Source organism: Daucus carota, chromosome 5, assembly GCF_001625215.2.
Source record: "Daucus carota subsp. sativus chromosome 5, DH1 v3.0, whole genome shotgun sequence".
Lineage (NCBI taxonomy): Eukaryota > Viridiplantae > Streptophyta > Magnoliopsida > Apiales > Apiaceae > Daucus > Daucus carota.
Genome location: NC_030385.2, coordinates 13,638,184 through 13,653,816, shown reverse-complemented (window position 1 = coordinate 13,653,816; position 15,633 = coordinate 13,638,184). Strand labels below are relative to the sequence as shown.

Genomic DNA, 15,633 nt, shown 5'->3' with positions numbered 1-15,633 from the left:
CGGATAATGTCTTGGTGGGGTTTGAGATGTGGCACTAAAACTTGATATTTCAAAGACATATGATCGTGTGTGGACTGACGATACTTGAAGAATAGAATACAGAGCATGGGTTTCACGAGGAAACGGATAAAGTGGGTTATGTTATGCGTTACGATAGTAAGCTACACGGTGTAGTTTAATGACAAATCAGTTGGTCCAATTATAATTAGTCGAGGCCTGAGGCAAGGCGACCAACTGTCCCTTTACTTGTTCTTGTTATGTGTTGGAGTGCTGTCTGACAAGATCATAAAAGCTATTGTTTATGGTAATGTAACAAGATGCCAGGTTGTTTTAACGTCCCAAAATAAAACACCTTCTTTTGCTGATGATAGCTTTTTATTCTTTAAAGCTACAAAAAGTGATAACTCTGGCAAATGAATACATGAGTCGGTCAGGTCAGGTCATCAATTAACAAAAGTATGGCATCTTCTTTAGCGCAGTTAGAAGAGACAAACAACATGATATCAAGAACATTTTGGAGGTCGATAATGATTTGAAAGATAGCAAGTATTTGGACTTATCGTTGCTCATAGGTAGGTCAAAGAAATTAGTGTTTAACTTTGTCAAAGAGAGATTTTCGCGAAAAGTTTAAGACCAGAAAAATAAACTTTTATCAAAACCTGGGAAATTTGTTATGGTTAGAAACGTGGCTCAATTTATCTCATCATATAGTATGTCTTGTTTCCTTATTTCAAAATCATTGTGTATCTCATCAATTTTTAAGGATCTCTGGCTTTGAGGGAAACGTGATTACTGCATGGAGAATATCATCTGAGTAACATCAGGAATGAAAATGTATGCGATTACTTCTGTCCAAATGGCAAAGTTTGAGACGTGTAAAACGTTCAACACAATTTTCATGAAGATGATATTCAACTCATTCTCCAATTGAGAATATCTCAATGTAATGGCAAAGATAAAGTTGCTTGGCTCGAGTTGACTACATGAGCTTAGAAGTAAAGACAGGGTATCAGTTCTGGGCTCAACGAAATGATAATATTGTTTTTGCTTCACATTCAAAAGGCTAGAAAAGACTTTTGAATGTGCAACTTTCTCTTAAGTTCAGAACTTCCATGTGGAGATTTTGTAAGAACAATGTTCTTGTCAGAAATTTACTCAAGGTTAGAGGAGTGGCTACTCCAATAATTTGTCTGGTGTGTGAGGGAATAAAGAGTTGAACACATGTTACATCTCTTTTTCGACTGTAAGTTTGCTACTGCATGTTGGCAAAAGGTCGGGCTACATTTTAAAATGCGAGATGTTGAATCAGCTTTAGAATGGCTACTCGACGATATCATCAAAGAGAGTTCAAAGATAGTTGCTCTATTATATGACATTTGGTTTACTGGGAATAAGGTGTGGGAGGGCAAACAAATTAATCCCCTGGCGACGTTGGAGATCAACACAAAACAAGTGGTCGAATGACAGGATGCAAAAAAGTAAAAGAATATGAGAATATGGGGGTTGCAACAGTTATGGACTGAAACATATGGAGTTCTTGAGACGCTTCATTGGATTGAGGAAATGGGTGTAACTCAAATAAACATATAATGTGACTCAGAATTGTTTGAGAATGCAATTCACATGCTATCTGGAGATTGGTCATATCCTAGAGTTTTGCAAGTCGAAGCTCAAACATAGGACTGATATAACCATATGTCACATCAAAAAGCAAACAACCAAGATTGCTCACCTTATGACTAGAGTTTCCTGTCTATTAAATAGCTATAATTGTTTCTTGTCTCCTTTGAATTAATTGTTGGAGATGTTGTTACAAAATATCCTTGATAATGAGAAATTTTAATTCTTAAAAAAATGTCTAGAAATTTAATAAAGAATTAATACACAAAAATGCTATTGACATGTGATCTCTGCTTATATCAGTTTTTCGTATGGAGAAAAACACGAGAAACTATATAGAGTAGAATTTTAGGGGGTCATGGGGTTTGTTTAGGAGGGCTATCCAAAAATTGATGTGCTCTTAAAATATATGCTTGTTAAAAAAATACTCATGCAATAATCAGAATATTTTCTGATATTTTTTTTGATATTTATACTTTTAAATTATAATATAAAAGATTTTTAGTAAGATTTAATATATAAATTTATGATAACTTTTTGTAAAAATTAAAAAATATTTTTTTCTAAAAACATCTAGGGACATCAGTTTATTTTGAAAAAACTAATTTTAAATTTATCAAATAGATTTTAACTTTTTCAAATTGTAATATGCAAAAGGGGCCTTTAGAGCAAGTACAAGAGATGTTTTATATGCCTTATATGATATCCTACGTTAAGATTTAGGACATTTGACAAGAAAAGTTGATCCAATTATGTCCCCGTGTTGCCTTATATCACTAGAACAACATTTTCGAGCCTTATTTTAAAGGCTTCTCTCTCCTTGCCATATCCTATATTTTATAATAAATTATTACACATCCCTTTTCTCTCACTACTTTATATGGTCCTTTTATGATGAAAGAACATTTTTAATAATAAAATATTAAATATATAGTTGGGATAAGACACATCATTTTTTATATTATATTCAATGCATGAAATACTTGTCCTCAACTTGACAATTTTTGCAAGGTGGTTGGTTGGGTTGATATGATGATTACTTCAAATTTAAAAATACATGCATTTTATTTGTAAAGTTGACTTAAAACTATTTTTCATTAGCTGTTCCTTCCAAGTGTGATTCAAAATACTGATTCAAAAAATTAAGATTTGAAACTAATCATGATAATATTTTAGTATCAAATCATCTTTTGATGTTAAATTACAACAATAATTTCGTCAATTTTAGTGTAGGGTCAATGATGGGAGCATCTTATAACAATAATTTCGTCAATTTTAGAGGGGTGTATTGGATTGAGATTCTAAAACATTTTTTTTCATTCATTAAATCCGAGGGCATTCGATTGGGATTGTTTGAAATCCATTAAAATCTTGAGGTATTCGATTGGGATTTTAAATTATGCTATAAAATCTGGTGGTATTCAATTGAGATTTTAAATTATACTTTAAAATCCGATGGTATTCAATTGAGATTGTTTAAAATCCATTAAAATCTGATGGTATTCAAATGTTGATGGATTTTTTTGGATTTCATAAAATGATGGATTTTGTGACATTCTTCGGTGTATTTTAAGTTTTTTGAAATCCCACCAAAATCAATGGGATTTAATAAATACATGATATTGTTGAACATACTTCACAAAATAATGTATTTTATAGTGTTTTGATTGCAGAACATAAGTGGTCTCTACGGTCTCCAATAAAAGTGGTCTCCATAGAACTTTACTATATATATATATATATATATATATATATATATATATATATATATATATATATATATATATATAGGCTTTTGATCAAATACAAACCTCATCTAAAATAAAAACTAGGAACTAATCCTAGCCACTAAAATAATGACCCCTACTTTAACCACAGCCGTACGTTTAGTAAAATTAATAAAATATAAAAAGACAAGGATTTTGTTTTTGATTCTCATAACGGCTAGAACTTTCTCTCTCTACAACGGTTTCAACTACTTCTCGACAACTTCTCTCTCTAAATCAGTCGACTCCAGCTTCTCACTCTAGCTTCTCTTGAGCAGCTTATCGACAAAATCATCATCCGAGATCAGTGATTTAGTCATTAAATTGCATCATCTCGTAGCTCGATTTTGAATTGAAGATGATTATATCGGATTTATCTAAAATCAGTGAGAATCAAGGTAAAGATTCGGTTTTTTTTGGCTAATTTGTATATTTTAGTTGCTTTTAATGTTTGATTATGATGTTCGTTGTTGTACATCTACATCTCTTCGATTTATTTTTGAATATGTTCGGATTTATGTTTTTTGTTGCTTTCGATTTATAATTCATATTTAGATTTCTGATTTCATCCTTGTTGAGTAGCAAATATGATGCGGTTCGTACTTTTTGATATTCAATTTTGTGATGTGTTTTGTAATGATTTAGGCAGTTATTCAATTTTGTGATTTAGTCATTGTAATGTGTTTTATAATGATATAGGTTGTAATTCAGTTTTATATGTATTTAGCGAGCAATTATTCAGAATTGTGATGTGTTTAGTTATTGATTTTGTGCTTAATTGTTATTGTTCAGGATCAAGTTGTGGTGATTCATCAAATATTAGTGTTGTAGAAGTTTCTCGTGCTGTTTGTTCAACTGGAAGTAATGATTCGGTAGATTACACTGTTTCACCTGGTGGTGTGAGGTATTATATACCTAGTTGTGTTGATGCAGTTGATACTCAAGTTTGTAATCAGGTATTTGATAGTTTGGAAAAGGCTTACCGGTTTTACAAGGAGTATGGCAGATTGGGTGGTTTTGATGTACGAAAAGCAACCGAAAAGAAAGATTCTGATGGTACGATAATATTGAAGCAATTTGTTTGTAGTAAAGAAGGTTTTAATGATGTTAAGTTTGGAAATTCAGATGAAGTTGTAGCTAAAGGAGTTAGGGGAAGACGTACTGTAACACGTAGATGTGGATGTAAAGCCAAATTTGTTGTTAAGATTACGAATCAAAATAGATATTATGTGTTAAATTTTGTAGAACTTCACAATCATACGTTGGCGAGTGAAACTAGTAGGCAATTTCTGAGGGCTAGTAGAGATATGACAGTTGGTTTGAGGAGTATAGTATTTGATGCTGCAAAAGTTAATATTGGTTGCAGCAAGATGTTTAGTTTGGTCAAGGAAATGACTGGTGGCTATGTTAATGTTGGTGCTACATTACGCGATTTTAGGAATTTTGACAGGGATTTAAAAGAGTTTGTTGGAGAGAGGGATGGCCAGATGTTGATTGACAAGTTTAGAGTAATGCAGGAGACATCCAAATCATTTTATTTTGCTCATGAAGTTGATGCTGAGGGTCACTTAACTATGCTTTTCTGGGCTGATGCAGTTGGGAGGAGAAACTTTGAAATTTATGGCGATGCTGTGTCATTCGATGCCACATTTGATACAAACAAGTAAGTTTATATTGAATATTAAAGACTATACTATGCTATTGTATCTGCTATTGTAACATTTGATGCTGTGTATCTGCTATTGTAATATAATATTTCATCCGGTCACTAGATAATTACAGAGACTCATGTATACTATTTCCTTTTTATTTGATGATGTTTATGTTTAAGTTAGGAGCAATTGTCTATTACTGGTTTCACAGAAACTCATGTATAGTTTGCTTTTTGTTAGTAATATGTGGTGTGTTCTTTAGTGATATGCACTATGTATGTTAGTGATACTACCCTTTTATATAAGTGATTTTGTAGTTTACTATTTTTATGTGTTATGTTTTGCAGGTATAATATGATTTTTGCTCCTTTTACTGGTGTTGACAAACATGATAGATGTGTCACATTTGCTGCTTGTTTGTTATCAAAAGAAGATATTTGTCATTATAATTGGGCTTTTAAACAATTTGTCAAAGCTATGGGACGAAATCCCGTTGTGTTTATTACTGATCAGTGTCCAGCAATGAAAGTAGCTGTGCCGGTTTCATTTTGTGGAGATAATGATTTGATTCCTGGTAAACATCGCCTTTGTATGTGGCATATTATGCAAAAATTTCCAATCAAGGTAGTTATTTCTGTTTTTTGTTACATTTTATTTCAATTACGTTCATATTATAGTAGCCATCTGATTTATGTATTTGTTTATAAAATTGCAGGTTGGCAATCGATTGTGTAAAGAAACAGATTTCATGGAAAAAATGAAAAAGTACATATGGTCGTCAAATTTGGAAATTGAAGAATTTGGAAATGGATGGCAATCAGTTATAAAAGAATTTAATTTGGAAGATAATAAATGGTTGGCAGATATGTATGAAATAAGGAAGTCTTGGATTCCTTCATATTTCAGGGACAATTCTATGTTTAGCTTGATGAGAACTACTTCAAGGTCCAAAAGTGAAAATTACTTCAATTCTATGTTTGGCTTGTAGAACTTCACAATCATACGTCGGAGAGTGAAACTAGTAGGCAATTTCTGAGGGCTAGTAGAGAGATGACAGTTGGTTTGAGGAGTATAGTATTTGATGCTGCAAAGGTTAATATTGGTTGCAGCAAGACGTTTAGTTTGGTCAAGGAAATGACTGGTGGCTATGCTAATGTTGGTGCTACATTACGCGATTTTAGGAATTTTGACAGGGATTTAAATGAGTTTGTTGGAGAGAGGGATGGCCAGATGTTGATTGACGAGTTTAGAATAATGCAGGAGACATCCAAATCATTTTATTTTGCTCATGAAGTTGATGCTGAGGGTCACTTAACTATGCTTTTCTGGGCTGATGCAGTTGGGAGGAGAAACTTTGAAATTTATGGCGATGCTGTGTCATTTGATACAAACAAGTAAGTTTATATTGAATATTAAAGACTATACTATGCTATTGTATCTGCTATTGTAACATTTGATGCTGTGTATCTGCTATTGTAATATAATATGTCATCTGGTCACTATATAATTACAGAGACTCATGTATACTATTTCCTTTTTATTTGATGATGTTTATGTTTAAGTTAGGAGCAATTGTCTATTATTGGCTTCACAGAGACTCATGTATAGTTTGTTTTTTTTAGTAATATGTGGTGTATTCTTTAGTGATATGCACTATGTATGTTAGTGATACTACCCTTTTATATAAGTGATTTTGTAGTTTACTGTTTTTATGTGTTATGTTTTGCAGGTATAATATGATTTTTGCTCCTTTTACTGGTGTTGACAAACATGATAGATGTGTCACATTTGCTGCTTGTTTGTTATCAAAAGAAGATATTTGTCATTATAATTGGGCTTTTAAACAATTTGTCAAAGCTATGGGACGAAATCCCGTTGTGTTTATTACTGATCAGTGTCCAGCAATGAAAGTAGCTGTGTCGGTTTCATTTTGTGGAGATAATGATTTGATTCCGAGTAAACATCGCCTTTGTATGTGGCATATTATGCAAAAATTTCCAATCAAGGTAGTTATTTATGTTTTTTGTTACATTTTATTTCAATTACGTTCATATTATAGTAGCCATTTGATTTATGTATTTGTTTATAAAATTGCAGGTTGTCAATCGATTGTGTAAAGAAACAGATTTCATGGAAAAAATGAAAAAGTACATATGGTCGTCAAATTTGGAAATTGAAGAATTTGAAAATGGATGGCAATCAGTTATAAAAGAATTTAATTTGGAAGATAATAAATGGTTGGCTGATATGTATGAAATAAGGAAGTCTTGGATTCCTTCATATTTCAGGGACAATTCTATGTTTGGCTTGATGGGAACTACTTCAAGGTCCGAAAGTGAAAATTTCTTCTTTGGACAGTTTCACAGACAAGGTGATACATTATGTGAATTCTGGTTACGTTTTGAGAGTGCAATGCATAGGCAGCGGAATGAGACTGAACGGCTAGGTCATGAGTCAACTCAGGCAAACCAAATACTTTGTCAAGATGGTTTCTTGAAGATGATGCTGCTGACTTGTTTACACGGACAATCTTTTACAAAGTACAAGAAGAGATTTTGGCGTCTTGCTTGGAAATGCAAATTAAGAGGATGAGTGAAGAGGTTGATGGTGTAACTCAATTGGATATAAAGGACGTGAAAGTTAAAGATAAACTTTTCAAAGTAAGTTGAAACTTTCTTAAAAACTTGCATATGTGTAGTAAGTTAAAGATAATGTGTTCTGTGTAGTTCATTATAATATAGATTATCTAAATTTGTTGTTAATTTGCCTTTTCAGGTAGCTGTTAGCAAAACACATGCTGTATGTTCATGCAAAAAATTTGTTATGTGTGGAATTCTTTGTAGACATGCGTTTTGTGGTTTGAAGCAAATAGGTGTCATAAAATTTCCTCGAAGTCTTGTGCTTAATCGGTGGATGAAGATTGTAGAGTGCGGGACTTTATCTCAATCAGTTGCGGTATCTTCTGATTTTTTTTAAAATGGAGCAAGTGTCATTGAAATTGACTAATTTTTGGTTTGATTTTCGGCAAACTCTTAACAAGGCTGGAGTTCAAATGGATAAGCTTGATTATGTGCGTAAAATCATAAAGCAGATTAGTTCTGATCTCGAAAATTCTGGTGGAGATGGTGCTGATTTTAGTAAGAGAGATCATATTGCTGCCATGGTTGGTGAACAGCCTGTTGGAGATGTAAGTATACTTGTGCCGAATGTTTGCAAGAATAAGGAAAATTATTTTAAACGGCTTATTAGTGAGAGAGAGAGAGAGAAAGCATTGAACAAAGCGAACAAAAGGATCCGAAGGTGTAAGGAATGCTCGGGCACGAATCATGATTCAAGAACTTGTCCGAGGAAGAAGACAGGAAGCACAGATGCAAGAGCTGAGAACCAATCTTGATTTTTTATTGAAGATGCATAGTATTATATGATAGTGTGTGAAAAATATCAATGTGTTTGTTTGTTAAGGTTGTTTAGTAATGAATTGCGTTATGAACTTTAGTAGATGATATACATTTTATAAGTTTAGTACATGTTATATGATTTTATTATATGTCATACAATTTAAAAGTTTAGTTAGTACAGTGATTTTTCTTTTTATTTTCAGAGATTTAGTATGCAAAATTTAGTAGTATTGAATTTTTATTTTCAGAGATTTAGTATGCAAAATTTAGTAGTATTGAATGTATATTTTAGTGATAGCCAATGTACAATTTAGTGATATGCAATGTTATTTTTAGTGAAAAGCCATGTCAATTTAGTAGTATTCCCTGTATAATATCCATATTTAAGACAACAAAAACCCAATCTATATGTGAAGCATTATAAACATTTGAAAGCACCAATCTATATATGAAAGGAAGACAAACAACATTTAATACTATATATAAAGAATTTAAAGTTAAGAAAAAAAAACAATTGAAAAACACCAATCTATATATATCTTTGAAACCACCAATCTTTGGAACCACCAATCTAGATACATCAATCAAACTATCCAAAAGCCAATAGTTGTTCAATTTCAATCCAACTGCAACAATTAAACTTCCACATCGCAACACTTTTACAATTTTAACAATAATTGATTACTAGTTGTAGTAAAATGATTATCTAAATTCATCTACTGTCCTTCATTAGCATTGTTTTCAGTAGTTTCTGGTTCATCTTCTTGAGATTGAGAGACCTCCACTGCGACTTCATGAAAAGAACAAATCAATGGCTCTGCAAAATGCACAGATTTCTTTCCTGATCCTGGTGTGTTTTTTTATAGCTGTTTTCCTGGTGTTGCAGATATTACCAAATTGATAAGATTCATCTATGCTGCTTTTACAAACATACCAGAAGCTTCTTGGATAATATTATCTCTGAGTTCATTAAGGTGTGATGTGAGGATTGCTGTAATGAACTTTACTCGCATCTTCATAAGTTAATTGTGCTGATGGGCCTGTAAGTAGAAATAGTATTGAGGATATTAGATCGAAATATAGTATAATTAGTAGTCAGGAGCCTAGTTTCTTTAAGGAATTAAATCTCGAATTTGCACAACATGAATGAATCTTAGAGATCAATGTATAATTTTAATGATTTTTTGTTATTAATTTGTGCTATGAGGTTATAGTTTCAAGTCGAAGACAGTTAAATATAGATGCTAAGGAGAGAAGGAATTATAAATTCATTAAATTCTTACCCCTTCCACTGACAACTCAGTATTCCGATTTTTCGGATCGCCTTTGAATGTTTCCATATGCCGCATAAGGAAAACCGCACAATCAGTTGAATTGTACACAGTTTGCCATGGCATTGTCAAATAAACAGGCTTAAGTCTCCGGATTCTTTTTGAAAAAGTAGCATTCACTTTATCAGTCAGATAATTGCAGAAGTGTGAGTGCTACAACAAATTAGGAAATAATCAGTATATGTTAATATGACCTTATATTTATATTAAACAAATGTTATAGGGCAATATTATACAAAATTTTACCAATACTTCTGGTACCGTGTTGTAGTATGGCTTGGGGTCTCCATCACGCTTAATGTTGTCGATTAAGTAATAAGATTGATGCTTTAGATGGTAGCATATCAAGTAATAGTGCTGAAACTTGTTAATTGGGAAGAAGACCCATAAGCATGCAAGTACATATTTTATACACTATTCATGTTATATTAATATGAATCTAAGGAAGAAAATGTTGTACATTTACCATGTCTGTGTTCTCTATTTTGTCTATAGAGAAAGTCTCAAGAATTTTGTCCGAGAAAGAATGAAAAGTCTCAGGGAATCTTTTCTTTTCATCAAGGCTGAAAATCTTTATGATATTTAAAAAATTATATCAGTTGAATGAAGTCCAAATTTAGGAATACATTTAGTTGAATATAGTAAAATATTATGAAAGAGTATATATTACCAAATCTCCAATAGTGCAGAAAAGTCTCAATGGCGATTTGTCAGATTTGTACTTTTCTGTGTCGTTAAGCATTGTAGCCCATGTGTCTATTACAGAGTAATAGACGGATGATGTTGGCTTAAGTGTTTGTAGATGCTCCTTGATGCATTGCACCTCTTTCCATTTGAATACAGGCTCCCTGTAAATAGATATTATTAACATTTATAGAATAGGGAAAACAATGCGGAACAAAAAGGAAATTAATTGTATACTTACAACAAATCATCGCGATTTCGCACCGGAAACATGCATAAACCAAAGTCAAAATTATTCAATTTTGACTTTATATCTATCACTCGGTTAAGATATGGTGATTTTGCAAAAGTTCCAACTTTCTTTAGACGCTTGCTTTTTTCTCGAACTTGTGGCTCTGGAGTTACATAATCTTGAGGATCGCGAGTTCCTCCATCCTCAAATCCAAGTGAGAAAGATGGTATATACCTACTGTCATCCTCGGTAGTATCAAAAATATTATTCTTTGGGCGTGTTGATTGCAGATATTCAACGAGGTCTACATAAACAAGTGTTTTCTTTGTCATTTCCACATCAAAATAAGTCTGATGAACAAAATCATCATCTTTTCTGATCTTGAGATTCTCATTGATCATTTCATCAATTGATTTGATGTCCTCATTATCAGGGAATTCCTCTTTTGCTTTCTTCAACTCATCATCAAATTCAAACTTTGCTGTCAAAAGATCTTGTGCTTTTCTACGCAAGATCTCAACTATATCCTGAGGAATATAGTAAAAATTTAGTCATTAAGAACGAATAGTTATGGAAATATTTTAGTGATATATATAGTTTATATAAGTGATTACTTTTGCAAAATATAGTGAATTATTACATATTATTTAGTGAATTATTACTATTAGTGATTACTATTGCATAATATAGTGAATTATTACATATATCATTTAGTGATTACTATTGCAAAATATAGTGAATTATTACATATTATTTACTGAATACTATTTCATAATATAGTGAATAATATTGTAGAATAAGTATGTACCTCCTGTGATGGTTCAGCCTCCTATGATGGTTCAGCCTCTGTTGGTGCAGTATTATGTACAGCATCAGTAGAAGGCTCAGCCTCTCTTGGTGGAGTATGATGTGCAGCATCAGTACAAGGCTCAGCGTCTCTTTGTGGTGTATGATATGCAGCATCATTTGAAGGTTCACCCTCTCTTGGTGGAGAATTATACGCTGCATCAATAGAAGGCTCTGGTGGGATATCTGTTGATGGTGATTTCTTTTTCGTACTGTATTTCTCCACAAGTTCATCAATCTGTCTCCAAGTGTCATCATTATTCCACTCATCATTGTTCTTATCCTTTTTCAATAATTAAGAAAAATTAAGACATTGACGTATAAACTCTCAAGAAATTCAGTCATTTAATAAGACATGCATTTAATATGAATATACACATATGAATATAATATGTAGGTATATATATAATGTGCTATACAAAATTATACCTTGCTTTCTTGAGCTTCAGTTTGACGTATAAACTCTCTAAGTGGAGGTACAATTGATCCAACTCCAAATGGACCATGAAAAACTTCAATAGCTTGTCTTTCCTTCAAAATTTCTTCAGTCCACCCAATATAAGAAGGAAGTTGTCGTTCAACTAGCTTTATAGCTTTGGGTCTTACACGGTCAACATAGAAGAGCTACAAATAAAATAGGGAAATTTATTAATCATAAATTAAAGATATCAAGAAAAAGATAGTTTAAGAAAATGATATCTTACAGTTAGGAAAATGAGAGATCCCCTAAAAAAAGTTGTTGTTGTGTTGTTCCAACTTTCAGTAGCTACTACAAGATAACTAATAAGATATTCTGACCAATTGTACTTCTGCAGATTGTCAAGATTATCATTTATCTTCAGTAGTTGCTTGTCAATATATTAAGCCCCTCTTGTTCCAATAAGAACATTTTCCATTACTGGAATGAAGTTCAATTTGAAATTATCATTAACTTCTTGATTTCTCATCACTTGAACAATCATTTGAGTTGTGATTTGCTCATCATCTTTGTGAGTGTTGAATTATGCATGCCAGTTGATTGTTCTTTCCAAATATTTTTCATCTGAATCGAATATAATTCGCGATCCTCCATATGGTAAGCCAAGCACGTCACACACGTCTTGCTCTTGAATTTCAATATCATTATCCTTAAGATTCAAAGAGACTGTGTTGTGATCAAATATTTGTAGGACATTGTAGGCAAGTTTTGCTGCCAACATTTCTAGTTGAAAATCCAACAGAAATCCAAAACCAGTTCTCCTAACCCATTGCCTTTGCTCTGGTGTGAGAAAGTATATCATCTCATAAAGATGTCTTGGGGAAATCCTGATTTTAACTTCATCTTTTTCTTTATGAATATGTTTTGCTCCTTCTTGTTTTTGTGAATATTGACAGAAAGTTTAGTGAATAATATGGTGAATAATGGAGGAAGTTTAGTGAATTATAACATTCAATTGTTTAAGATGTTTAGGAATAATAGAGCAAGTTTAGTGATGTGATACCTGAACATCCTTTTTCAAATACTTGAAACCTGGATAAAGTGTTCCTGCCTTCCTTTTTCTTTGTCCATTTTCTAATGCAATTTCCTGTTAAGTAAATATTTTAATTGTCTATCATAGTAGATAGTGCAATTGAATCTTTTATGAATTACAAAGAGAATTAGTTATTATATCTTATTTCTTTTGAATTTAGTAAATTTCTTCTTTGGTTGATCATTGGGAACTTGATCCTGATCTCCATCTTCACATTCATTTTCTTCATTCTGAGCTGGATTTGCTTGTTCCTCAAATTCTTCTTCCTCAGATTCATCTTCTTCTTGGTCCTGAGACTGATTTGGTTGATTTGTTTGTCCTTCAGTTTGATTTGCTTCATCCTCATATTGATCTTGGTCTTCTTCCTCAGATTCAACCTTTAAAATGTTTGAAATAAAAATTTGTTACTTTAGGCTGCAAAAGCATCCTTTAAAACATATAAGAAATAGCAAAAGTAACAAGTAAATAGTGTGAAACATACACTACTAGTTGGTCTTCCAGTAGTTATCTTTACTCTGTTATTAGAGAGTGGATACGCTCGTACACGATCGTTCCTTTGTTGTGTTGGATTAGTATTCATTTCGTTTTCGTTGTCAGAGTCTACCAAGTTGTTTTTGGAAAACTTTGTTGGCGGATTCTTGAACTTCTGCGAACTTGAATTAGGTGACCTGCATTTTTCGCAATACTTCCAAATGCATGTAAAATCTATCATTTAACATTTAATAGATAAAAAGCTATGAGTAATAATAGGTGCTCCTGATAAATTTGTGGAAACTGCAGGTAGAATCAAATTTTTAGTGATACATGTTCTAAATTATGTTATATAACTTGTTTAAATTAGTGGTATACCTGGTATGATGTAGTAGTAACACTAGTTTGGATTAGTGGAATTACAGCTATATTTTAGTGGTATCTATGACTTACTACAGGGGAGCTATATAGACAATTCTCCAAAAGTTTATGTGATATATAAACTTACTCCAATGAGAACACTAGCTTAAATTACTGCAATTACTCTAATAAGAACATATATAGAAATATCCGATAAGCTTAAATAAAATCTATGTGTTGACATGTAAAATAAGCTTATAATCACTTCATCTTAAGTTAAGTTAAGCACTAGTATAACTTAAGCTGGTAATTGTGACATCAATAACACTAGCTACTTGCATCATTTAAAATCAACTAGTCATTCTAAGTGCATCGTTCTAACACAAGAAGTTGTACACTAGCTAAAGTCTAGTCTGAGCAACAATTCATGCTACTAGTGGACCACTAGTAGCATTATGAAAACACTAGCTAATTGCATCGTTCTAAAATCATGAAATCACGAAATCAGCTTAAACATCACTAACATCATATCAACAATTTTATAACTAATTTTACTAAAATCATGATGCTAACATCACTAATTTTATCACTAATTTTACTAACATCACTACCATCATAATGCTAACATCATATCAACAATTATAAGCAAATCTGAATGAAAACATACAAATCAACATAATATCATGAAATCACCTTCACAACCGAAATCAACATATCAACATAAAATTAACTTATAAACAAGTATATAATCATCAAATCAACATACAAATATCACTAAAAATTACAGACCTTAGAAAAAAACATAAAACCCTAAATTAACATACCTCCTCTAGTTTTACCCATTTCTAAGTAGCTTGACAGTGAATAAACTTATATAATAGCTGTTATGAAGAACATTAGTAGTTGAATGTCAGTATTTAGTACAAAATATTATGAAACCCTAGAAATTCGAAAAATCAAACATGCATTCACTAAACGAGATGCATAAAACATATTTTAGTAGAAATTTTGCTACGAACTAAGTGATCGTACCTGTTTTCGAAGATTTTACTGTTGATTTCGCTCAGCTTGAATGTCAGATTCAAATTTAGTGATGTCGCCTTTGTATTCTTCAAAAAAGCTGTTTAAAGATGAATTAGAGTCGGAATGTTGCTTAAACTTTCACAAATCGGCCATTAAAAAAGTACCTGAAGCTCGTTGGTGATGAATTGTGGAGAGAGTGGAGAGAGAGAGAGTAGTAACGGGTGCATGTGTATCGTGTGTAATAATTTTTTTTTAATTTTATTTTCATAAAAAAAAAAGACGCTGCTTTGTAATTTTTTTGGGCTGGGCTTTAAATCTGTTGGACCGGGCTGCTGGTTTTTAGTTTTTAGTTTTTATTCTAATTTGATTTGTATTAGAGTAGTTATATATATATATATATATATATATATATATATATATATATATATATATATATATATATATAGGCTCATGATCAAATAGAAACCGATCTTAAAATAAAAACTAGAAACCAATACAAGTTAGTGATATTCTCAGTACAATTTAGTGATATTCTCTTTAGGATTTAGTGATCTGTGTTGCACGAATTAGTGAAAACTTAATCTCCAGATATGTTCCAGCTTAAAATCTCCAGATCTGTTCACGTTTTCGATTCAGATGGTGGTGATAGTGGTGGAAATGGTGGATGTGAAGGTGGAGATGAAGAAAAGATGATTGTAGCGGAGGTTTGGGCGGCTTGAACTAGGAGGTCGGAGCGTTG

The 15,633-nt window shown here is 32.1% G+C and overlaps 2 protein-coding genes across 2 annotated transcripts; both read left to right on the top strand.

Moving 5' to 3' along the window:
* The first annotated feature begins 3,744 nt into the window (after positions 1 to 3,744).
* LOC108221367 (protein FAR1-RELATED SEQUENCE 5-like) lies at positions 3,745 to 6,026 on the top strand. Its single transcript, XM_017395250.2, has 4 exons — positions 3,745 to 3,784; positions 4,179 to 5,049; positions 5,386 to 5,662; positions 5,754 to 6,026. The coding sequence occupies exons 1-4, from the start codon at positions 3,745 to 3,747 to the stop codon at positions 6,024 to 6,026; spliced, it is 1,461 nt and encodes a 486-aa protein (XP_017250739.2).
* A 62-nt stretch (positions 6,027 to 6,088) lies between these two features.
* On the top strand, positions 6,089 to 8,432 carry LOC108221366 (protein FAR-RED IMPAIRED RESPONSE 1-like). Its single transcript, XM_017395249.2, has 6 exons — positions 6,089 to 6,432; positions 6,768 to 7,044; positions 7,136 to 7,409; positions 7,502 to 7,698; positions 7,814 to 7,993; positions 8,079 to 8,432. Exons 1-6 carry the CDS (start codon positions 6,089 to 6,091, stop codon positions 8,430 to 8,432), a joined length of 1,626 nt encoding a protein of 541 aa, XP_017250738.2.
* Positions 8,433 to 15,633: the final 7,201 nt, after the last annotated feature.

What these genes read in the sequence shown, in the direction of transcription:
- LOC108221367 (XM_017395250.2), top strand. Translation starts at nt 3,745, where the DNA reads ATGATTATATCGGATTTATCTAAAATCAGTGAGAATCAAG. An exon ending in GCCACATTTGATACAAACAA is followed by an intron (nt 5,050 to 5,385) that starts GTAAGTTTATAT and finishes TATGTTTTGCAG; the next exon opens with GTATAATATGATTTTTGCTC. An exon ending in TGCAAAAATTTCCAATCAAG is followed by an intron (nt 5,663 to 5,753) that starts GTAGTTATTTCT and finishes ATAAAATTGCAG; the next exon opens with GTTGGCAATCGATTGTGTAA.
- LOC108221366 (XM_017395249.2), top strand. Translation starts at nt 6,089, where the DNA reads ATGACAGTTGGTTTGAGGAGTATAGTATTTGATGCTGCAAAGGTTAAT. An exon ending in GTGTCATTTGATACAAACAA is followed by an intron (nt 6,433 to 6,767) that starts GTAAGTTTATAT and finishes TATGTTTTGCAG; the next exon opens with GTATAATATGATTTTTGCTC. An exon ending in TGCAAAAATTTCCAATCAAG is followed by an intron (nt 7,045 to 7,135) that starts GTAGTTATTTAT and finishes ATAAAATTGCAG; the next exon opens with GTTGTCAATCGATTGTGTAA.